This window comes from Rhinoraja longicauda, chromosome 22, assembly GCF_053455715.1.
Source record: "Rhinoraja longicauda isolate Sanriku21f chromosome 22, sRhiLon1.1, whole genome shotgun sequence".
In the NCBI taxonomy this organism is placed as follows: Eukaryota; Metazoa; Chordata; class Chondrichthyes; order Rajiformes; family Arhynchobatidae; genus Rhinoraja; species Rhinoraja longicauda.
The window spans coordinates 37179873-37204756 of NC_135974.1; the positions used below are offsets into that span (position 1 = coordinate 37179873).

The 24884-nt window shown below is 46.1% G+C and overlaps 1 protein-coding gene across 4 annotated transcripts in view; it reads right to left on the reverse strand.

Moving 5' to 3' along the window:
• LOC144604575 (receptor-type tyrosine-protein phosphatase T-like) overlaps positions 1-24884 on the reverse strand; it is a 607863-nt gene that overhangs the window by 430378 nt on the left and 152601 nt on the right. For all 4 annotated transcript variants that reach the window (XM_078419171.1, XM_078419169.1, XM_078419173.1 and 1 more), the window contains exon 2: positions 8083-8208. In XM_078419171.1, coding sequence (XP_078275297.1) covers positions 8083-8208 — 126 coding nt within the window. The remainder of the gene's footprint in view (positions 1-8082; positions 8209-24884) is intronic.

A 24884-nucleotide genomic window follows, 5' to 3' on the forward strand; every position in this document is an offset into this window, starting at 1 on the left:
GTTTTTTGTGGGTTTTTTTGTTTTCACTATCATAGAATTCAGGTGCGATTAATGTATAACTTTGTCTCGTTGATGTTTTGTCTATTGTCTGGGTGGGTCTATGTGCCTGAGATGCTTCTGCCATTGTACCCGTAAGTCACTGTACTTCTGGAAATGACAATAAACTCCTCGACCAAGCGAGCTGGCCAACATTCCTGACATTCGCTCAGTGACAACACATTACACCTCTTCCCAACTACAGTTTGCTAATTCATGCTAGAGCAATTTATTTCAGTCACTGCTCGTTTTCTCTAATTTGATCAATTATCACCTCCCTTCCAATTTCACATGGTTTTAGCCTCTTTAAATTTACATCCACTTGCTAGAAAAAAAACCTTTGTCATACTTTGTAACACTTTCTCAGCTTTGTGCAAATTTTTCATTTACATGTTTAGTTTCTGACACCTCATTAGTTCAGCGTGGGTAGGACAAACAACGTGGTGAATGTGGACGGGAGGTCCTCTGGCCTTTTGTTGCCTCAAAGTCACATTTATAACATGGCCTGAAGTTCCGGACAAAGATTTCACTTGGTTAGACTGGAGCGACTAGGCTTGTATATACTGGAATTTAGAAGGATGAGAGGGGATCTTATCGAAACGTATAAGATTATTAAGGGGTTGGACACGTTAGAGGCAGGAAACATGTTCCCAATGTTGGGGGAGTCCAGAAGCAGGGGCCACAGTTGAAGAATAAAGGGTAGGCTATTTAGAACGGAGATGAGGTAAAACTTTTTCAGTCAGAAAGTTGTAAATCTGTGGAATTCTCTGCCTCAGAAGGCAGTGCTGGCCAATTCTCTGAATGCATTCAAGAGAAAGCTAGATAGAGCTCTTAAGGATAGCGGAGTCAGGGGGTATGGGGAGAAGGCAGGAACGGGGTACTGATTGAGAATGATCAGCCATGATCACATTGAATGGCGGTGCTGGCTCGAAGGGCCGAATGGCCTCTTCCTGCACCTATTGTCTATTGTCTATTGAAGTTCCAGACAAAGATCTCACTTGGTTAGATACTTCTGGGAACTGAATAGGTGTGTAGGAAAAAAAACGCAGATGCTGGTGTGAATCGAAGGGTGACACAAAATGCTGGAGTAACCCAGCGGGTCGGGCAGCATCTCTGGAGAGAAGGAATGGGATTAAGATCTTGAGAATCTTGAAGCCCAATGATTGGCAACCCTGCCAGCTCTCTATTGCCTAAGGTTTTAGTTTAGTTTAGTTTAGTTTAGTTTAGTTTAGTTTAGTTTAGTTTAGAGATACAGCGTGGAAACAGGCCCTTCGGCCCACTGAGTCTGCGCCGACCAGCGATCCCCGCACACTAACACTATCCTACACACAATATGGACAATTTATAATCATACCAAGCCAATTAACCTACAAACCTGTGGAGTGTGGGAGGAAACCAGATCACCCAGAGAAAGCCCACACAGGTCACAGGGAGAACGTACAAACTCCGTACAGACAGCACTCGGGGTCAGGATTGAACCTGGGTCTCTGGTGCTGTGAGGCAGCAACTCTACCGCTGTACCACCGTGCCACCCTGTGTTTAACCTTGTTTTAAGACATTAAAAACTGTTCAACTTAACAACTAAAATAAATTACAGATATAATAAACTTAAAACGTGGTTAACTACCAAAAATATATATTTTAATTAAAGCAAGACTGCGAAGGTCACGTATCAATGAAACCGAGCTACATGGCTGCAAAAGATCAGTGCCGCCCCATGCCACTGCAGGGTGAAGAGATGGGTGATGAGGGGCAAACATAGGTGCAGGAGTAGGCCATTAGGCCCTTTGGGCCAGCACCGTCATTCAATATGATCACGGCTGATCATCCAGGATCAGTAGCCCGTTCCTGCTTTTTCCCCATATCCCTTGATTCCGTTAGCCCTAAGAGCTAAATCTAACTCTCCCTTGAAAACATCTTGATACAGAAGGCATCTGCCCACTTCAGAACAATCCTGGCTGGTACTTAACAACTGGCTACTGCTCGGATCATGATGATGTTTCTCCTGCAGCCCCCTGAAGGATAGCGGAGTGAGGGGGTATGGGGAGAAGGCAGGAACGGGGTACTGATTGAGAGTGATCAGCCATGATCGCATTGAATGGCGGTGCTGGCTCGAAGGGCTGAATGGCCTACTCCTGCGTCTATTGTCTATTGTCTATTGCTGCCCCCTGTACACTGTTCCACACTCTAGCATCTGATGTTCCTGCTGCCCCCTGTACACTGTTCCACACTCTAGCATCTGATGTTCCTGCTGCCCCCTGTACACTGTTCCACACTCCAGCATCTGATGGTCGTGCTGCAGCCCCCTGAACACTGTTCCACACTCTAGCATCTGATGTTCCTGCTGCCCCCTGTACACTGTTCCACACTCCAGCATCTGATGGTCGTGCTGCAGCCCCCTGAACACTGTTCCACACTCTAGCATCTGATGTTCCTGCTGCCCCCTGTACACTGTTCCACACTCCAGCATCTGATGGTCCTCCTGCTTCCTTACACTGTCTGTTCCACACTCCAGCATCTGATGGTCCTCCTGCCCCCTGTACACTGTTCCACACTCTAGCATCTGATGTTCCTGCTGCCCCTGTACACTGTTCCACACTCCAGCATCTGATGGTCCTCCTGCTTCCTTACACTGTCTGTTCCACACTCCAGCATCTGATGGTCGTGCTGCTGCCCCTGTACACTGTTCCACACTCTAGCATCTGATGTTCCTGCTGCCCCTGTACACTGTTCCACACTCCAGCATCTGCACTCTCTCCTTTCCCAACATTCCAGTAACATCCTTCATAGTTTTGCCTAAAAACACAAAAGATTTTGCTCTGCAAAAATTAAAAGGAAAGCTGACCAAAATGAAGACTGTATTCTACTTAATGAGATCGGAATGCATTTTGCAAGCGTGCCAAGAAATTAAAGCTGTAAGATTGGGTTTAGGAATACAGAGTAATGCATGCTGCATGAAGCGAAATTAGAATATTATGCACATTTAAAAATTCAAGAGGCTTAGCAAGGATACTAGAATCCAAATGAAAAATTAATTAGGTAATTAACTTCAATATTACAGGCAATAAAATTAAATGAGTATCGAGCATCATTGTGTCAGTAGATAGCACCCAACAAGCCATCCCTTTGTCAAAGCAACGTGAAGGCATCACGGGGCCATTCTTAGTTGGGTTTGGAAGCATCAGGGGACAACCTTTCATTTCTCAGTGTAGGAAAATAACTGCAGATGCTGGTACAAATCGAAGGCATTTATTCACAAAATGCTGGAGTAACTCAGCGGGTCGGGCAGCATCTCAGGAGAGAAGGAATGGGTGACGTTTCGGGTCGAGACCCTTCTTCAGACTGATCATTTCTTACTACTTCCATTTCTTACTACTCTAAGATTGTATGTTGTTGTTTTTAACAAAGTTATACTTGATGTCAAATGGGATTCTTTTAATTTTATGGCTATTGAAAAGGCAGTAAAAGTAATTCTTGTCAAAGTGTTGCTTGTCAAACTGTGTGGGAAGGAACTGGAGATGCAGGTTTACACCGAAGATAGACACAAAACCTGGAGTAACTCAGTTTGATATTCAATTGTTTCACACTGTTTAACTATGTTGCCCTCTTTTCCATCTATTGTACTGACTTAACTGAAGAAATTGCATTCTGAAATGAGGTATTTACAATCGTTGGAAATTCAGAATAACGTGCATGTATTTATGCAGCGGGTTTTAGATGTCCCAAAGCAGTTCCCATTGCTACTGGGAGTTGAAACTTCACAACATCATATACAGGGGCCCATTTGTCCAACAAGAGGCCGAGGATAAGTGTCACTTTAGCACAGTTTCCAGATTGGAAAGGCATACTGTGCTTAATGCATACCATTGTAGGAAGGAACTGCAGATGCTGGTTTAAACCGTAGATAGACTCAAAAAGCCGGAGTAACTCAGTGGGACAGGCAGCATCTCTGGAGAGAAGGTATGGGTGACGTTTCGGGTGGAGACAACATCTTCAGACTGGTTAGGGATAAGGCAAACGAGAGATATAGACGATAATGTCAAGAATATAAAGAACAATGAATAAAAGATATGCAAACAAGTAACGATGATAAAGGAAACAGGCCATTGTTGGCTGTTTGTTGGGTGAGAATGAGAAGCTGGTGTGACTTGGTGGGGGAGGGATAGAGAGAGAGGGAATGCCAGGGCTTCCCTACCAACCAATCCCCACCGTTGACTCCGTTTACACGGCTCGCTGCCTTGGGAGAACAGCCGACATGATCAAAGCCCTTCTCACACCAGTCATTCCCTCTTCTTCCCTCTCCTGTGGGGCAGGGGAAGAGAAAAGACATTCTGGCCTTCCATCACAGTGAGGAGGGGACTGGAGGAGACTCACTGTGATGGATGTTTCTTTTTGTTTTGTGTTGGTTTATGATTGTGTGTGTTATTGCTTATTTTTATTGCTCTTATTGTTGGACTGTGGGTAATCTTTCATTTCACTGCACATTTATGTGTGTGTGACAAATAAACTTGACTATTGACTATTGAGAAGATACAAATGGTTGAAAGCACGTTGCAGCTGATTCACGAACAGCCTCTTCCCCACCTATCAGACAACTGAATGGTCCTCCTGTAAGTGGGGGTGTGGTCTAGATCTTCCAACGTACCTCATTGTGAACACTGTACATTTTCTTTCTAGCTATAACGCCACGTTCTGCTCTGTTATCTTTATCTTTTCATTTCCTATTGTACATGGAGTGTAAGAAGGAACTGTAGATGTTGGTTTACACCAAAGATAGACACAAAATGCTGGAGTAACTCAGCAAAACTTGCACACAGCTTGATTGTACTCATGTATAGTAGAAACATAGAAAATAGGTGCAGGAGTAGGCCATTCGGCCCTTCAAGCCAGCACCTCCATTCAATATGATCATGCCTGATCATCCAAAATCAGTACCCCTTTCCGGCTTTCTCCCCATATCCCTTAATTCCCTCAGCTCAAAGAGCTCTATCTAACTCTCTCTTGAAAACATCCAATGAATTGGCCTCCACTGCCTTCTGTGGCAGAGAATTCTACAGATTCACAACTCTCTGGGTGAAAAGGTTTTTCCTCATCTCAGTCATAAATGGCCTACTACCCCTTATTCTTAAACTGTGACCCCTGGTTCTGGACTCCCCCAACATCGGGAACATTTTTCCTGCCTCTACTCTGTGTGCAATCCTTTAAGAATTTTATATGTTTATGTAAAATCCCCTCTCATCCTTCTAAATGCCAGTGAATACAAGCCCAGTTGATCCATTCTTTCATCGCATGTCAGTCCCGCCATCCCGGGAATTAATCTGGTGAACCTACGCTGCACTGCCTCAATTACGACCCACTCTACATCAATGGGGTCTGTGTGGAAAGGGTACCAGCTTTCAGGTTCCTGGGTACGCACATCGCAGAGGATCTTACCTGGTCTACCAACACCATCACCACAGTAAAGAAGGCACAGCAGAGACTCCACTTCCTGAGGATCCTCAGGAAAACCAACCTGCAGGAGAAGCTCATGATGTCCTTCTATCGCTGCTCCATCGAGAGTGTGCTGGCATACTGTATAACCACATGGTATGCCAGCTGCTCAGAAAAGGACAGGAAGGCCCTTCAGAGGGTCATCACGACGGCCCAGAAGATCATCGGCTGCTCACTGCCCTCCCTGGAGCACCTGTTCAGCCTACGCTGCCTCAGTAGAGCAGGCAAAATAATAAAAGATCCATCCCACCCCGGCCACCGTCTGTTTGTTCATCTGCCCTCTGGTCGACGTTACAGGTCGATCAAATCCCGAACAAACAGACTTAAAAACAGTTTTTACCCCAGGGCCATACGAGAACTGAACACTACCTTTGCACTAGGCAACACCGTTAAAAAATCTTGTACTTAATATAATTGTATTTAATTGTATTTATGTATTTATTTGTTTTTGCATTTATTGCATATATGTTTGTACGCACCGTCAGGATTGGCTATTTTTTAATTTCGTTGTACTCGTTGCAATGACAATAAATGAATATTATTATTATTATTATTATAACAAGAATGTCCTTCCCCAAATTAGGAGAGCTGTGATTTGGTTAGCTTTTCACTGGATGTCTCTTCAGGTAACAGCAATAAACTGGTATTAATACTGGGACAAAAGGTTGTTTGTGAAGGGGATTCGGTCATTGGTAACGTTACCTGGGTGAGCCACTTTTGCCTCACAGACACTTCACCCGGTCACTGAAGGTTCAACGCTGGGCATTATTTACGACATTAAAATCCCCGATGGAGTGGTAGAGCTGCCGCCTCAGAGCACCACAAACCCGGGCTGCATCCTGACTACAGGTGCTGTCTGTGTGGAGTTCACAGGTTCTCACTGTGACCGTCCCTGTGGGTTTTATCCGAAGCACCCGGAGAAAACCCATGTGGTCACACTGAGAACATGCAAACTCCACATAGACAGCACCCGAGGTCAGAATCAAACCCGGGTCTCTGGCGCTGTGAGGCAGCAGTTCTACCCGCTGCACCACTGTGCTCTCGTTGTTAGATTGAAGCTCCATTTGCAATACACGTTTAATGGCAACAATTAGCGTTGCTGGTATTGTTTCCAGACAAGTCGACTCAAGGGGAAACATTATGGAGGCAAAAAACTTCCCTAGTAGGAGCTTTGTAATGAAGTATTTTTGAATGTGTCATTACCCAGGCACTTGATGTCCCTGTCACCTTGGTTATGTTCTATTTCCAGAATAATAATTCTCTTAAAAATAAAACTTGCCTCATTTACATTTAACATTTCACCAGATGTCATCCGAGTGAGTAATAGATGATTATCCGTTAAGGTTAAACTCCACCTAGAACACAAAAGCCCAGAGACCCTCGCAGTGATTATATAATTCATCAGCTTCATCGGGCACCTTCCTTCCAAGGTCAGAGATGGGGATATTTGCTGATGATTGCACAATGTTTCATTCCGTTTGCAACTCCCCTGTGGATGAAACAGTCCCTGCCTGATACAGCAAGAACTCACCAACGTGGGGACTGGGACAGATTAGTGGCTAGTAATGGCAGAAAATGGCTAGTAAAGGCATCCAAGAGAGAGCTAGATAGAGCTCTTAAGGATAGTGGAGTCAGGGGGTATGGGGAGAAGGCAGGAACGGGGCACTGATTGAGAATGATCAGCCATGATCACATTGAATGGTGGTGCTGGCTCGAAGGGCTGAATGGCCTCCTCCTGCACCTTTTGTCTATTGTCTATAAAATGACATGAGCTGCCAGAGGAGGTAGTGGAGGATAGGACTATCCTCATGTTTAAGAAACAGTTAGGCAGGTACATGAATAGGACAGGTTTGGAGGGATATGGACCAAACGCGGTCAGGTGGGACTAATGTAGCTGGGGCATTTTGGCCAGTGTGGGCAAGTTGGGCCGAAGGGCCTGTTTCCACATTGTATGACTATCTGACTCTATAAAAAGGAAAAGCAATGCCCATATTCAACAAGAGGCCCAGTCAAACCATCTACCTGTAACATTCAATGATATTGCCATCACAAGAGTACTGCATCAGTGAGCGGCCTGGATAGAGTGGATGTGGAGAGGATGTTTCCACTAGTGGGAGAGTCTGGAACCAGAGGGCACAGCCTCAGAATAAAAGGACGTTCCTTCAGAGTGGAGATGGAGGACTTTCCTTCATCAGAGGGTGGTGAATCTGTGGAATTCATTGCCACAAATGGCTGTGGTGGCCAAGTCAGTGGGTGTTTTTAAAGGCAGAGATTGCCAGGTCCTTTATTAGTACGGGTGCCAGGGGTTATGGGAGAAGACAGGAGAATGGGGTTGAGAGGGAGAGATAGGTCGGCCGTGATTGAATGGTAGAGTAGACTTGATGGGCCGAATAGCCTAATTCTGCTCCTATCACTTATGAACCATGGATATTGAGAACCCCTTGGACAAGGCAGCCCATTTGATTGGTGAACTGTCCCCACCTATCATCGTGTCCACCACTGTAGTCGTACAAATCACACCACACTTGATCATCATCAGTTGTCACGGTCACTCACCTGTTGGCACCGATGGGTCCAGAGATGGCCTTTCCCAGGTGTTGATCTGCTCCCAGTTGAATCCATTGGTCCCAAGGGCCAGGATGTATCCACAGTTGGTGTAATGGTCATCGAATGAGCAGCTGCCTAGAGAAAGATAAAGCAGAGAATAGCGTGAGTGGAATGCTTGGCCCAGTCCCACACGGTCACATCATTGCAACAACAGGTAACAAGCCTCAGGTTCGTTCACCATGAGATGGACCTTGTGGCTCGGTCTGAAGAAGAGTCTTGACCTGAAACGTCACCCATTCCTTCTCTTCAAGGATGCAGCCTGTCCCGCTGAGTTACTCCAGCACTCTGTGAAACGTTACCTATCCATGTTCTCCACAGATGCTGCCTGACCCGCTGAGTTACTCCAACACTCTGTGAAATGTCACCTATCCATGTTCTCCACAGATGCTGCCTGACCCACTGAGTTACTCCAGCATTTTGTGTCTATCTTGGGGCTCGCAAATAACGCCTCAGCGAAACATATGATTTTCCTTTGATTTTCAATAAATTATAATTGTCACGTACGAAAATCCAGAACCAAGTGATGGTCCGTGCTTTTGTGACAGAATGCCCTGATACGGTGCACGTATGTTCATCATGTACCAGACGGAACTGCAGATGCTGCTTCACACCGAAGGTAGACAAAAAATGGTGGAGTAACTCAGCGGGACAGGCAGCATCTCTGGAGAGAAGGAATGGGTGACATTTCGGGTCGAGACCCTTCTTCAGGCGGTCGGATATCTGAGGAAGGGGTCTTGAGCTGAAACGTCACCTATTCCTTTTCTCCAAGTAGGAATGTAATTTTTCTATCGCCAGTACACATGACAATTAAACACACTTGACATTCATTTGCAGAGTAGCGAGATCAGTAAAGAGCAGAACTGATGTGCACTTTCTTTCCCCAGGCAATGTGCGAAGGTTTCATGCATGTGATCAGCGCCCAGACTCAGCACAAAGATCCAAATTAGCCAGACCAATGGGAAATAACTTCAGAATAAGAACAGTGCACTCAAGTGGAATGCTTTTCCAAAGTGCTACTGAACCGTAGCATCTGCCGAAGATCCTCCATTGTTGAAGTCGCCATGAACAACACGAGAGATATCAGATTTGGAAAATAATTGTCAATTAATTAATTTTTCAGCACATGAATAATTATATATTTTATATAGATGGCACATTTACAGGCAGATAACACCCAGGGACTATGAACATTGGTTTCCATTGTGTAGAGAGTAATTGTGGACAGTACCGTGATTGAATTGCGGGGTTTACAGCTCTATTTGGGTCAACAGAACCAGGTGTGATGGTGGAGGCAGTTACAGTGGCATTCAAGAGATGTTTGGGTAGGCATGTGGATATGCAGGGAATGGGGGGATATGGCTTATGCACAGGCTGGCAAGAGTTGGTCTTGGCCTCATGTTCAGCACAGACATTGTGGGCCGAAGGGCCTGTTCCCCGTACAAAGATTCTCTGGTGTGCATCATTGGCGTGCTGCGTGGACTTCAAGTAGTCTGAAGCCACGCCACACAAGAAAAGTGCGGCACGGTGGCGCAGCGGTAAAGCTGCTGCCTCACAGCGCCAGAGACCCGGGTACGATCCTGACTACCGGTGCTGTCTGTACGGAGCTTGCAGTCAATCTGCAGTGGAAGATTTCCCATTCCCTCTATTAAAGTAGTCTCTTGTACAAACTAGTTCGGTGTGAACCAATTGCCCATGAAACTCCTGCTCCAACCCTCCCTAAGTTCCATGTGGTCGGCTGATCAAGGGGAGGGGAGAACCATGCATTTACAATCCAAACAGTTGACTCAATAGTATAAGAAAATAACTGCAGATGCAGGTACGAATCGAAGGTATTTATTCACAAAATGCTGGAGTAACTCAGCAGGTCAGGCAGCATCTCGGGAGAGAAGGAATGGGTGACGTTTCGGGTCGAGACGTTTCGGGTCTGAAGAAGGGTCTCGACCCGAAACGTCACCCATTCCTTCTCTCCCGAGATGCTGCCTGACCTGCTGAGTTACTCCAGCATTTTGTGAATAAATAAGTTGACTCAATAGTTGTCATTAGCCACAAAATACGTCTCATTAACTCAGTTATAATTAATTCATACTTCAGGTTTGGATAAATTATAAAACAAATCCTGGATATAAGTGATCATTGATTTGTATTCCACTCATGCCCGTTATAGAGCTTTGATCTCTCCCTGTAGGACATTAAGGTATCTGTTTATATTAGGAGCACTCTTATCTCCTTCTGATCTCTTAATTCCTTTCCTGTTTTGATGTTATTACAGGCACTGATCTGTTTTCCTCGTTACATATTTGTATTATACTTGAATTGCACATAATTTGTCATCGTGCCAGGGAGTCATTAACTTCACCATCCATCCACCAGCAGTATACAACTAAGCAGGAGAAATATCGGGCCAATTGACTGCATCGAATAGCAAATACAAGCTCAGATTTTCTTTACTGTGCACCGCCTGAATCCTTTCCAACCTTTCCAGAAATAGCAAAAACTGAAAGTAATTACCTCCTTTTAAAATTATCGAAATCAACAATTTCCACACCGACATACTCTCTGGCCCACCTGGGACAATCAGTACACGTACATACATGTTGTGCAAAGACTATAACCCGGTATTCAATACCATCCAAATGTTCCCCATTTTGGGGGAGTCCAGAACCAGGGGTCACAGTGTAAGTGTAAGGGGTCGGCCATTTAGGACTGAGATGAGGAAATACCTTTTCACCCAGAGAGTTGTGAATCTGTGGAATTCTCTGCCACAGAAGGTAGTGGAGGCCGATTCATTGGGTGTTTTCAAGAGACAGTTAGACATAGCTCTTAGGGCTAACGGAATCAAGGGATATGGGGAGATAGCTGGAATGGGGTACTGATTGTGGATGATCAGCCAACATCATATTGAATGGCGGTGCTAGCTCGAAGGGCCGAATGGCCTCCTCCTTCACCTATTTACTATGTTTCTATGTTTCTATGTTTCTATGTTACCAAACTCCGAACTGAGTCTTTGCTTTTCCCTGCATAACTGGATCACTGACTTCCTCATCAGCAGACCACGCTCAGTACAAATTGGAACGACACTTCCTCCTCCAAAATCCTCCACACAGGAGCCATGCACTCGATCCCCTGCTCTAATCTTTATACCCATGTCAAGGATCGGTGGCACCAAGCGTAGACTCAGTGACCGTTTCACTGAATTTGTCTGGCAAGACCTGCTGGATCTCCCAGTCACTTACACATCTTAACTCCCCATCCCATACTGACCTTCCCATCCCATACTGACCACCCCATACCGCCCTCTCTGTGCTGGGCCTCCTCCATTGATGCACAAACTGGAGGCACACCACCTTATATCCTGCTTGGTTAGCTCACAATGCAACAGTACGAATATTGAATTCCCCAATTGCAAGTGAAACACGCTCCCCACCCCATCACCCTTCCCTGTGCACCCCCTCTCATTGTGCACCCATTTCTCCCACATTCCCCCCTCCCACACCCAGGCAGCATCTCTGGAGAAGAAATGGGATGGAATGGAATACTTTAGACACAGTGAGACTCTTTGCTGTGTACCCGATGTATACAAATAGCGGACACCTACAGCGCTGAGAAAGTTACAAAGCACACCGGCTCCCCCTTTTGTTCCCCCCCCCCCCACACAGCGCCCCCCACACTGGGTCCCCATTGTCCATTGTACTTCCCCCACCCACCTCACGCCAGCCCCCCAATATAGAATTAAACTTTTTCTTCTGGTGGATTGTGACATGGGAGTCCCAAATAGAAGCAAAGAACTGCAGATACTGGTGCTGGAGTAACTCAGTGGGTCAGGCAGCATCTGTGGAGAACATGGATAGGTGACGTTTCACAGAGTGCTGGAGTAACTCAGTGGGTCAGGCAGCATCTGTGGAGAACATGGATAGGTGATGTTTCACAGAGTGCTGGAGTAACTCAGCGGGTCAGGCAGCATCTGTGGAGAACATGGATAGGTGACATTTCACAGAGTGCTGGACTAACTCAGCGGGTCAGGCAGCATCTGGGGAGAACATGGATAGGTGACGTTTCACAGAGTGCTGGAGTAACTCAGCGGGTCAGGCAGCATCTGGGGAGAACATGGATAGGTGACGTTTCACAGAGTGCTGGAGTAACTCAGCGGGTCAGGCAGCATCTCTGGAGAACATGGATAGGTGACGTTTCGGGTCGGGACATCTGAAGAAGGGTTCCCACCTGTTACCAGTTACCTGTTCCCACCTGTTCCCTTGCCTATCCATGTTCTGCATGGGAGTCCTGATAAAGTCTCAATCCAAACCAGTCACAGTTCCTTTCCCTCCACAGATACTTTTCAACTTGCTGAGTAACTCGAGAAGTTTGTTTTGTTTAGTTTCTGTCTTAACATGGCCTGGATTTGACAGGCCAAACTGTGTCCTCCTATGCTCCAACAATTCCATGGTTCTATCTACGATCATTGCTCCATTAGTGGCTGGCTTTTCACTGTTTTTGGACTATAAAACTTGACAGAACTATGTCACGGGCTGTGAAGTGTTTTGGAAAATGCTGAGGACACAAAACCACAAGAACGTCCTTGAAGTTGCTACTGAACATTGCTGTGGTGTGGTACCGAGTTGTAAAAGGGTATTAACTGTGGGGGTAGATTCAGCATCTTGGTCTCCCTACCAGGTGGTTGAAAGGAAGAGTGAGCAGCAGGTCAGAGATTGTTGACTTGCTCGTCCTATTTTCAATAACGGAAGATAGACACAGAGTGCTGGAGTAACTCGGTGGGACAGGCAGCATCTCAGAAGAAAAGATGGACATAAAAAGCTGGAGTAACTCAGCAGGACAATAGACAATAGACAATAGGTGCAGGAGTAGGCCATTCAGCCCTTCGAGCCAGCACCACCATTCAATGTGATCATGGCTGATCATTCTCAATCAGTACCCCGTTCCTGCCTTCTCCCCATACCCTCTGACTCCGCTTAAGAGCTCTATCTAGCTCTCTCTTGAATGCATTGAGAGACTTGGCCTCCATTGCCTTCTGAGGACAGGCGGCATCTCTGGAGAGAAGCTCTGCTTAAAGAGAACGTAATCAAAAATAGTGTTGGAAGGAACTGCAGGTGTTGGTTTACACCGAATATAGACACAAAGTGCTGGAGTGAGTCAGCGGGACAGGCAGCATCTCTGGAGAAAAGGAATGGGTGACGTTTCGGGTCTGAACTCTTCTTCAGATTCTATTCAAAAGGAGAAGGTAAAAGTAGGTTGTCTGGCTAGGACCGGGGAACAATGAGGATGGAGGTTGTGGAGAGCAGACAGCGGGGAGTGATATGTTCACAGATAGTCTGGGAGATATTGGCCTGGTGCTCATCTCCACTAGGGTGACAGGATCAAGACACGTACACTGCAGTATGTGTAAACACCAGCATCAGTATCAACAATGTTGTGCCAATATATTCACACAATAATATGCAGCTTAGTTAGACATTAATGAGAACACTTCCTGGCAATCCCTTTCTATTAAGTGGCTCATACCCTATGGTCTGTCAAACATTGTTAAAGTTTGGATCCAATTTTAATTTATCTCGTTTAGGAAAGAACTGCAGATGCTGGTTTAAACCAAAGTTGGACACAAAACGCTGGAGTAACTGGGCGGGACAGGCAGCATCTCCGGAGAGAAGGAATGGGTGACATTTCCATCTTTATTGTGATGAAGGTGAACAGGAGAAATACGTGATCTCCCCCTCCCCCTCCCCCTCCCCCTCCCCCTCCCCCTCCCCCTCCCCCTCCCCCTCCCCCTCCCCCTCCCCCACCCCCTCCTCCACCCCCTCCCCCTTCCCCCACCCCCTCCCCCACCCCCTCCCCCTCCCCCTCCCCCTCCCCCTCCCCCTCCCCCTCCCCCACCCCCTCCCCCACCCCCACCCCCTCCCCCACCCCCTCCCCTCCCTCTGCTGGACCCCAGCTGAGAAATCTCGCCATTTTTGCTTTATATTACAGATTTCTGACATTTGAATTTTTTCTTCCTTTGACTTCAAGATCCATTTAGTATGAGCAGCAGTAAAAGGTAATCACTCCAACTATTGATGTTGCTGTATCTATTAGAGTCAGAGAGCTATGCAGCACAGAAGCAGGCCGTTCGGCCCTCCTGGTCCATGCTAGCTATGTTTGCACACTGGGCTAGTCCCATTTTCCTGCATTTTGCCCGTAGTCCTATGAAGATTTCCTATCCATCTATTCCTTATGTTTAGGTATGAAAAGGGTGTCACAGTGACACAGCAGGTAAACTCACTGCCTCACAGCGCCAGACATGGCTACGATCCTAATGTGTAGGAAGGAACTGCAGATGCTGGTTTAAACCAAAGATAGACACAAAATGCTGGAGTAACTCAGCGGGACAGGCAGCATCTCTGGAGAGAAGGAATGGGTGACGTTTTGGGTTGAGACCCTTCTTGTGTCTCGGCCCGAAACGTCACCCATTCTTTCTCTCCAGAGATGCTGCCTGTCCTGCTGAATTACTCCAGCGTTTTGTGTCTATCTTGGGTTCGATCCTAACCTCGGGTGCTGTCTGCGTGGAGTTTGCACGTTCTCCCTGTGACCACGGTTGGTTTCCTCTGGGTGCTCCGGTTTCCTCCCAGTTTCTTAAGCCGTGCGAGTTAGCAGCTTAATAGCCCGCTGTAAAAATTGTCCCTGATATGTACAGGGAGTGGATGAGAAAGTGGGATTACAGAACTGGTGCGAACTGGTGATCGATGGTCGGCATGGACTCAGTGGGCCAAAGGGCCTGTTTCCCTGCTGTCTCTCTAAAACTACAAACAGCTAATGAAGGACTGGCTTGCAATAGAATCATTTAGATGTGAAACTAATTTGCAGGCAGGAACAGACACTAATACCAGGATCAGTGGGTTGATATCCATTCTCCGACTACACAGCAGTTTACAATGGAATTAAGACCTTGTCACATCACCTTCTACATTTACTAAAAAGCATTCAATGTGAAGTGTGAATTCTAATCAAAGAGGGGGATAACGGGGGCTTACTTAACTGAAATAAGCCATCTATCCTTGCCCTTAATTGTCACACCTTTGTTTTTTTTCCCCTTCATCTTTGTTATTTTTCTGAAGCAGTTCATTAACCAAAGCACTCTTCCCCCCACTGATTCACTTCAGATATTTAATTGGCTGCAGGAGTTCTCTCCTTGCCATTTTGACCTCATTTGGTGCTGATATATAGATTTCTAAGCTAGTTAATGATGATGTACAATTTCTAGTCTTTCAAGGACACTATTTTCATTGAAATCATTAGCAGAAGGTAAACTGGCTACAACAATAAATTATATTTAATGTTCATAGAACCACAGGAAATGCAGCATATTGGTTGTGATTTCATGCCAACATTTTGCCAAGGCTAAAGACACCATTATTCACACAGAAATGGCCCAGCCACTGCAAACCAACCAGAGGTGCCTTGTTGATTATTGTCACGTACACTGAGGTGCAGTGAACAGCTTTTATGTTCGACGCAGTCAAAGAGGACTATCTCCACCATCAACAGTGCTCAGATAAAGGATAAAGGACAAAGAGAAATCCATGTGCCATTAGTTTCCATATCCAGCACGGAAACAGGCCCTTCGGCCCACCGAGTCCACGCCGACCATCGATCACCCATTCCCACTTTCCCATCCACTCCCTACACACTAGGAGGGATTTGAAGGAGGCCGATTAACCTACAATCCCGCACGTCTTTGGGATGTGGGAGGAAACCGGAGAACCCGGAGGAAACCCACGCGGTCACAGGGAGATCACGCAAACGCCATGCATAGGCAGCACCCGAGGTGAGGATGAGACCCGGGTCTCTGGCGCCGTGAGGCAGCAGCTCTACCCGCTGCACCACCGTGCCATCCTTGCGGAAACTACATCTCTGAGTCAGGCTCACCTTTGAAATGCATTGCGTGGCGTAAAGCTACTGTACTTGCACAGTAAGTATGAAGTGCTCGTCACAAACAGGCAAATGGTGTCCTTTCAGGTCAATGTACCCACCAACAGCAGGACATGGTCATTACTGACCGTCAGGCTGGGACAATGAAGGTAGACTCATCGTATAATGGAGCAAAACACAAAGTACTGGAGGAACTCAGTGTGTCAGGCAGCATCTGTGGAGAGAATGAACAGACAGGTTTTTGGGTTCGGACTTCTTCAGACTAATGGAGTGGGGGGCTAAAGCTGGACAAGGAGGGCGGGGGGTTCCAGAGATGCTGGTTCAATCCCGACTGCGGGCGCTGTCTGTACAGTGTTTGTACGTTCTCCCCATGACCTGCGTGGGTTTTCTCCGGGTGCTCCGGTTTCCCCCCACATCCCAAAGACGTGGAGGTTTGTAGGTTAATTGGCTTCTGTAGATTGCCCCTAGTGTGTGGGATAGTGCTAGTGTACGTGATCGCTGGTCGGCGTGGACTCGGTGACTCAAAGAGACTGTTTCCTCGTGGTATCTCAATACTGAACCAAATGCCATGTTGTTGAATGACTGGGCTTGTAATCGGGTACTTTGTAATAATGATCTGGATGCACATTCAGATTCCATGACTGCAGCGGAAGATTTTAAGCTTGGATTATTAAATAACTTGGAATGCAAAAGATCACATTGGAACATGCAACCCAGCAGTGCAGCTGCTCAAACAGCTGTTCCCCAGGTGGGTGATGTACCTGCTTTACCCAGACCGACCTGGCACCACGCCAGGCAATACATCAAAATGGTTGAGTCCTAACTGCACTCCGAGATGGCTTAGTACATTAATTCAAATCACTGAAGTAAATGAGGCTTCCACAACCAACGTTGACTGATGTAGAGTCTTGGCAAGGCACCTCAGTGTTTCCAGCTAAGCACTGATGCCCAGCTAAGTAATGCGATGTTTGGAGCAGATGTGCAGGAGCGTGTGGAACTGCGAGAGTGGGTGGAGCATTTTAAAACAGGCACGAGGAGGGAGAGAGGCAGAGAGCTTCGAGAATGGAAGTCTAGAACTTGGGGTCTTGGTCGGCAGCGGCTCACCAACTAAACTCAAGGATACTCAAGCCGTGGATGGCTGGACAACGCTGAGGACTGGGGGTCAGGTGAAGGTCGGCTGCAGGGACTTGAAATCGAGGGCACGAGGATTTTACTACAATCCTCAGCCGGAGCTCAGTGGTGACACAGGGAAGGAGGCAAAGAGATGCAGATAGACACAAAGTGCTGGAGTAACTCAGCGGGTCAGGCAGCATCTATGGAGAGAAGGAATGGGTGACGTTTCACAGAGTGCTGGAGTAACTCAGCGGGTCAGGCAGCATCTCTGGAGAGAAGGAATGGGTGACGTTTCAGGTCGAGTTTGAAGTTTCAGTTTGAAGAAGGGTCTCAACCCAAAATGTCGCCCATTTCTCATCTCCAGAGATGCTGCCTGACCCGCTGAGTTACTCCAGCATTTTGTGTCCATCTACAGTGTAAACCAGCGTCTGCAGTTCCTTCCTTCCTACACATAGAACTGCAGTTGCTGGTTCACAAAAACTCAGAGTGCTGGAGTAACTCAGCGGGTCAGGCAGCATCTGTGGAGGACATGGATAGGTGACGTTTCACAGAGTGCTGGAGTAACTCAGCGGGTCAGGCAGCATCTGTGGAGAACATGGATAGGTGACGTTTCACAGAGTGCTGGAGTAACTCAGCGGGTCAGGCAGCATCTGTGGAGAACATGGATAGGTGACGTTTCACAGAGTGCTGGAGTAACTCAGCGGGTCAGGCAGCATCTCTGGAGAAAAAGAAATGCTGCCTGACGCATTGAGTTACTCCAGCACTCTGTGTCTTATCCTTGGTATAAACCAGCATCTGTAGTTCTTTGTTTCTGAATTGGGGTCTTTTGATGTAGATGGTTGGACAAACACAGTGATGGAGGGTCGGCTTGGACCTGTTTCCACGCTGTCTCTCTCTAAACTCAAAATACAGCATGTATAGTGAAGAGAGAAACTTGTGTCGTTCAATACGTTAGCAATCCACAAAGTATTTGCTGCATTTCTGCCTGAACCAGAATCTGGCTATTTGGCCTGAGCTTCAATAGTTGTTACACTACACGGGTTTAACATTTCATCATTATGTGCATTCCAGACATTGAACATGCACTGAATTTGAAATTGATTTCACATAAACAAACTTGCTATCTACGAGTCGGGCTGCAGCAGATTAATAAACCACAGGGAATCTGCTGCATGGTATTGTGGGCCAAAGATGTACTGTTTTAAATTCTCGAAAAACAAACACATGTGTAATGTGCCCAAATATCTATTCCACATCAGTGTTCTGATCAAGTACGCTAGGCCCCGGGAAAGTAATGAGAAACTGACCAAATATAAGTGTGGCCCAGTCTACTGCAGGGCCCTGGGGGGCAGGTCCTTTTGTATATTCAGTAAACCCAAGGAAAAATCAGAAGAAACCATGATTTCTGCAGAACAGACTTGCTAGAGGATTTCTGCACAGCTAGAAGAGTGATTTACAAGTCGAAAAGGATTGAAGAATATAGAACACTGGATGAATATCAGTTCCCGTAAGCATTGGGGAATATCGTAAAGCATTAACCATCCAACATTTCAAACAGTGAAAAAATATAGTGCTGGAGTAACTCAGCGGGTCAGGCAGCATCCCTGGAGAATGTGGATAGGTGACGTTTCACAGAGTGCTGGAGTAACTCAGCGGGTCAGGCAGCATCTGTGGAGAACATGGATAGGTGACGTTTCACAGAGTGCTGGAGTAACTCAGCGGGTCAGGCAGCATCTGTGGAGAACATGGATAGGTGACGTTTCACAGAGTGCTGGAGTAACTCAGCGGGTCAGGCAGCATCTGTGGAGAACATGGATAGGTGACGTTTCACAGAGTGCTGGAGTAACTCAGCGGGTCAGGCAGCATCTCAATATATGGATAGGTGACGTTTCACAGAGTGCTGGAGCGGGTCAGGCAGCATCTCAGTACATGGATGGGTGATGTTTTGGATATAAACCAGTATCTACAGTTTGCTTTTACTCTACTTTAGAGATACAGCATGGAAACAGAACCATCGAATGCTCACCAACCAGTGGCCACCCCGTACACTGGTACTATACTACACAATAGGCACAATTTACAATTTTACCTAAACCAATAACCTACACACCTGTACATCTTTGGAGTGTGGGAGGAATCCGGGGCATCCGGGGGAAACCCACGGCTTCACAGAGAGTACGTGCAAGCTCCATAGAGACAGCAATCGTAGTCAGGATCAAACCTGGGTCTCTGGCGCTGTACGGCAGCAGCTCTACCTGGGTCTCTGGCGCTGTACGGCAGCAGCTCTACCTGGGTCTCTGGCGCTGTACGGCAGCAGCTCTACCTGGGTCTCTGGCGCTGTACGGCAGCAGCTCTACCTGGGTCTCTGGCGCTGTACGGCAGCAGCTCTACCTGGGTCTCTGGCGCTGTACGGCAGCAGCTCTACCTGGGTCTCTGGCGCTGTACGGCAGCAGCTCTACCTGGGTCTCTGGCGCTGTACGGCAGCAGCTCTACCGTTGTACCACCGTGCCACCCCCAAAGTACCTCGTATTCACATTTAAAACAGTAACCAGCTTCCAGCAGAGGGAGGTCAGACAACATGGTGGTGGTGGTGAATCTGTGGAATTCTTTGCCACAGAACGCAGTGGAGGCCAAGTCAATGGGTATATTTAAGGCAGAGATAGATAGATAGAATCTTGATTAGTACGGGTGTCAGGGGTTACGGGGAGAAGGCAGGAGAGTGGGGTTGAGAGGGAAAGATAGATCATCCATGATTGAATGGTGGAGTAGATTTGATGGGCTGAATGGCCTAATTCTGCACCTATCACTTATGACATGATGCTGAGGACCATGTGTGGCAGGACCTTGACCATCCACCCCGGTTTGAAGAGGGAGAGTTCACTGCAGCCGGCCCAAGGTCGAGTGAGAAGCTTACAGCGAGCTACTTTACAATAATGTAGCCTGGAGCCACAGTCAGGGAGCAGAAGGGGCTGAGACACCAAGAGTCCACATGTATCAGCCCTGCCTTGATGTGCAGCAATGCTGGCTGGAATTATCTTGACAGACCTCTCGAAGCTATTGCTGGCTGTTGGAAGCCACACTTACAATGACAGCACTTCCCACAAAGCTGCTGCCTTGTTGGTGTTCTGAGTGGAACTTTCAGGAGAAGGAAGCAGAGTTGATCATTCCCGCGGATGTTATGTGTTGTTCAGAAATATTTTGGGGAAAGATTTAATAGGAACCCGAGGGGCAACTATATTTTTACACTGAGAGTGGAGAGGGTATGGAAAGTGGTGCCTGGGTGGAGAGTGGAGAGTGTATGGAAAGAGGTGCCTGGAGGAGTATGTCGGAAAGAACTGCAGATGCTGATTGAAATCGAAGGTAGACACAAAATGCTGGAGCAACCCAACGGGTCAGGCAGCATCTCTGGAGAGAAGGAAGAACAGTAGTTGAGGCAGATACTACAACAGCATTTAAGATATTTGGACAGATGCATAGGCAGGAAAGAGGGGGGTATGGGCCAAATGGGACTAGCTGAGATGGGACATCTTGGTCAGCTTGGACAAGGGGGGTGAGGGATCTGTTTCTGCGATGTATGACTCCAATGTATGACTCCAATATGCACTTCCTCTTAATTACTGAAAGGTCCTTAAAAGTTGGCTAAGAAAATAACTGCAGATGCTAGTACAAATCGAAGGTATTTATTCACAAAATGCTGGAGTAACTCAGCAAGTCAGGCAGCATCTCGGGAGAGAAAGAATGGGCGACGTTTCGGGTCGAGACCCTTCTTCAGACAGAATTGACTTGTGCTTTGAATAGCCAGCAATGAGCTGTGACAGGCAATCCCAGGACAAGCGAGCCTGCAGTGAATAACAAACACCTTCAGGAGGTTTGTGAAGATTATACAACCTGGCTTCGCTCAAAGGTCCCCTTGACTTTGTGTTGGTGGAGAAAACCTCGCTTGTCTAGTTCATCAGAAACAAACACTGAAAACGTGGGACAGCTACAGAAAGTATCACAAAGGGAAAGGCTTGTGTTTAGTTGGACAACTGCTGGTGTTCATTGTATTTCCCCACCGTACACCCGTGGTGGCAAAGGTCCATGTTTTAAAGTGATGAAGAACATCTAAACTACCTTAATAATCTTTGAAGGTAGACCCAAAATGCTGGAGAAACTCAGGGGGACAGGCAGCATCTCTGGAGAGAAGGAATGGGTGATGTTTCGGGTCGAGACCCTTCTTCAGACTCAGTCTCCCTTCCCTCCAGAGATGCTGCCTGTCCTGCTGAGTTACTCCAGCATTTTGTGTCTACCTTCGATTTAAACCAGCATCTGCAGTTCTTTCCTACACATTAGTAATCTTTGATTTTGACTGGTATTTTAAAGTAACACTATTTCAATAGACAATAGATGCAGGAGGAGGCCATTCGGCTCTTCGAGCCAGCATTGCCATTCAATGTGATCATGGCTGATCATTCTCAATCAGTACCCCGTTCCTGCCTTCTCCCCATACCCCCTGACTCCGCTATCCTTAAGAGCTCTATCTAGCTCTCTCTTGAATGCATTCAGAGAATTGGCTTCCACTGCCTTCTGAGGCAGAGAATTCTTTCAGTTCTTAATTGCAAATACAAAAGGAAGATCCTTTAGGTACAAGGTTCAATTTTTTCCACATTCTCTGAGGAATATTCAATCTAGCAACACAGATAATAACAAAGGTTGATATGTAACATGAGCAAGTGATCAATGCGCATGGGGCATGAAACATGGCAGTGAGAGTCGTGGAATCACACAGCACAGAAACGGGTCCTTGGTGATAAATCACCCTCCCGCAGAATGGTTTTCAGCCCAGTGATTTCTACACACACACACACAGAGAGGTTGGTTCCTAGCGCCTCAGGCCACTGCAGAAGTGGAACAGGTGAAGGGGGACTGGAATAACTGGGGCAGATCTAAAACAGCTATAGACAGCCACAGGTGCAGCACTGAGATGGGGGTCTACAACAGAGTGAGAGCGGCCTTGATCAAACCAGCATCGCCTCATGTAATAGTTCAGTACACTGAAGTAATAGTTCAGTACACTGAAGTAATAGTTTAGTACACTGAAGTAATAGTTTAGTACACTGAAGTAATAGTTAATTACACTGAAGTAATAGTTAATTACACTGAAGTAATAGTTAATTACACTGAAGTAATTGTTTAGTGCACTGAAGTAATAGTTTATTACACTGAAGTAATTGTTAGTACACTGAAGTAATAGTTTAGTGCACTGGAATAATAGTTTAGTACACTGAAGTAATAGTTTAGTACACTGAAGTAATAGTTCATAACACTGAAGTAATAGTTTAGTACACTGAAGTAATCGTTAGTACACTGAAGTAATAGTTTAGCACATTGCATTAATAGTTTAGTACACTGAAGTAATAGTTTAGTACACTGAAGTAATAGTTTAGTGCACTGAAGTAATAGTTTAGTACACTGAAGTAATAGTTTAGTACACTGAAGTAATAGTTTAGTACAGTGAAGTAATAGTTTAGTACACTGAAGTAATAGTTTAGCACACTGCATTAATAGTTTAGTACACTGAAGTAATAGTTTGGTACACTGAAGTAATAGTTTGGTACACTGAAGTAATAATTTAGTACACTGAAGTAATAGTTTACTGCGCTGAAGTAAATGAAAGCCCACTGTTCCCCTGCGCCAATTATAACCGAGCTCCTTGATATAATTGTTCATTTGGACGTGGGAGGGAAGAGGGTGAGAAGGTCGAATCACAAAGCTTTCTGTGGTGTGTGATCTTTAACACAAAGTTCAATTTTTCTGTTGCGATTGGAAAAAAACTTTGATTAATGACTTTAGACGGCAATGGGAAAAGCAGTCCGATATGCCAACTTGGCCAGCAGGGACATGGTGGGCCGAAGGGCCAGTTTCCATGCTGGACACCTCTATGACTTCAAGAATCAAGATGAGTCGAGAGTTTAATTGTCATATGAAGCAAAACAGAACAATGAAATTCTTACTTGCAGCAGCACAATTGGCTTGTCCACACAGTACTCATAGATAACATAAACTAAAAAACATCAATAAAACATAACAATATTAGTGCAAAACAAAACAAAGCCTAAAGACCCTAGGTCATAGTTTAGTTGAAGTCCGTGGTGTTTATGAGTCTGATGGTATTTGGGAAGAAGCCGTTTGGACTGGACTTCCTAGCTTAGACAATAGACAATAGACAATAGGTGCAGGAGGAGGCCATTTGGCCCTTCGAGCCAGCACCGCCATTCAATGTGATCATGGCTGATCATTCTCAATCAGTACCCCGTTCCTGCCTTCTCCCCATACCCCCTGACTCCGCTATCCTTAAGAGCTCTATCTAGCTCTCTCTTGAATGCATTCAGAGAATTGGCCTCCACTGCTCTCTGAGGCAGAGAGTTCCACTCTGAGGCAGAGCTTATTGGAGTCCACTATATGAGGAACCCAAAGTCAGTTATACGTACGGATACAACGAACTACAGAAACACAGACTGCTGGAGTAACTCAGCGCTCTGAAGAAGGGTCTCGACCCGAAACATCACCCATTCCTTCTTTCCAGAGATGCTGCCTGACCCACCGAATTACTCCAGCATTTTGTGTCTACCTTCGATTTAAACCAGCATCTGCAGTTTTCTTTCCTACACATCTTGCAGCTCACCGAGTCTATTCTACATCAGTAAATCACAGCTGATTCCAATCTCCCAAATACACTCTGCTGCCCGCTTCTGATAACTCCAATGCTCTCAGCAGCTAAACATGTATCAATCACAGCCTTGAGCATACTCAACACGCTGTACACTGCCACAATGGCCACACTTCTAAGTGTATTCGAGTGGCTGGAAGGTGTCTCCAGGCATTGAGGCCACGAGAGGAGAGTTACAAACAAAAGGCTGCTGGGACTCAACAGCTCTGTAGCACTTCACCCGCTCTCTATCAGGTGAATTAGACGTCAAGGTCAGCCTTCTGAAGCACAGACTTCCCCAGCACTTACAGCACAGTAGTCCCAACAGGCTACTCCAAGAAATTGGTCTCCGAATTGAATCTTGAGAAGTATAGATTTAAACAAAAAGAATATCATTCTAATGTGCGAAAACAGAAATAGACAAGTTACAAATCCTTCTCAAATTAAATTTTCCTATTAAGTCACTTTGCATTAGTCAGTTAATGCATCAGTCTCCCACTGTGAGCTCTTAAGTTATTCCTAAGCAAGCAAAATAAATCATCACTCCTTTCCTTGACACAATTCATCCAATCCAACAGCATTCTGTCCCCTGCTAATTCTCCCCTTTTCCTGCTTCAATTACACCTTTTAACCTTACAAGCGCATGCCATAAAAATCCTTTCCGAAAAGACATCGATCAACTGGATAATTTTGCTGAACACATCGTTGTGTGTTTTCCATTAGACAAAAGACATGAACAAATCACAGCTATTCAAAAGCCAAGGAGGGTTGAGTTTTAAAAACCACCTCTGAACAGAAAATCACCTTGTTAAGTTCATCAGGGAACTTCAAACAACTTGCCTTAAAACCATTTACTGATTAGTCGTGATCAGCAATTATTTTGGGCCACAGGAGGATGGAGCAGACTTAAACTCTCCAGGAATCTGTATTCTTTCCACACATTTGCTCAAGGTATTGTTTCATCCTCATGACAAGGTTTCACGAAAATCTTTTATTAAGCCCAGTACATCAAAGGTCCTGCTAAATACTTCCACCT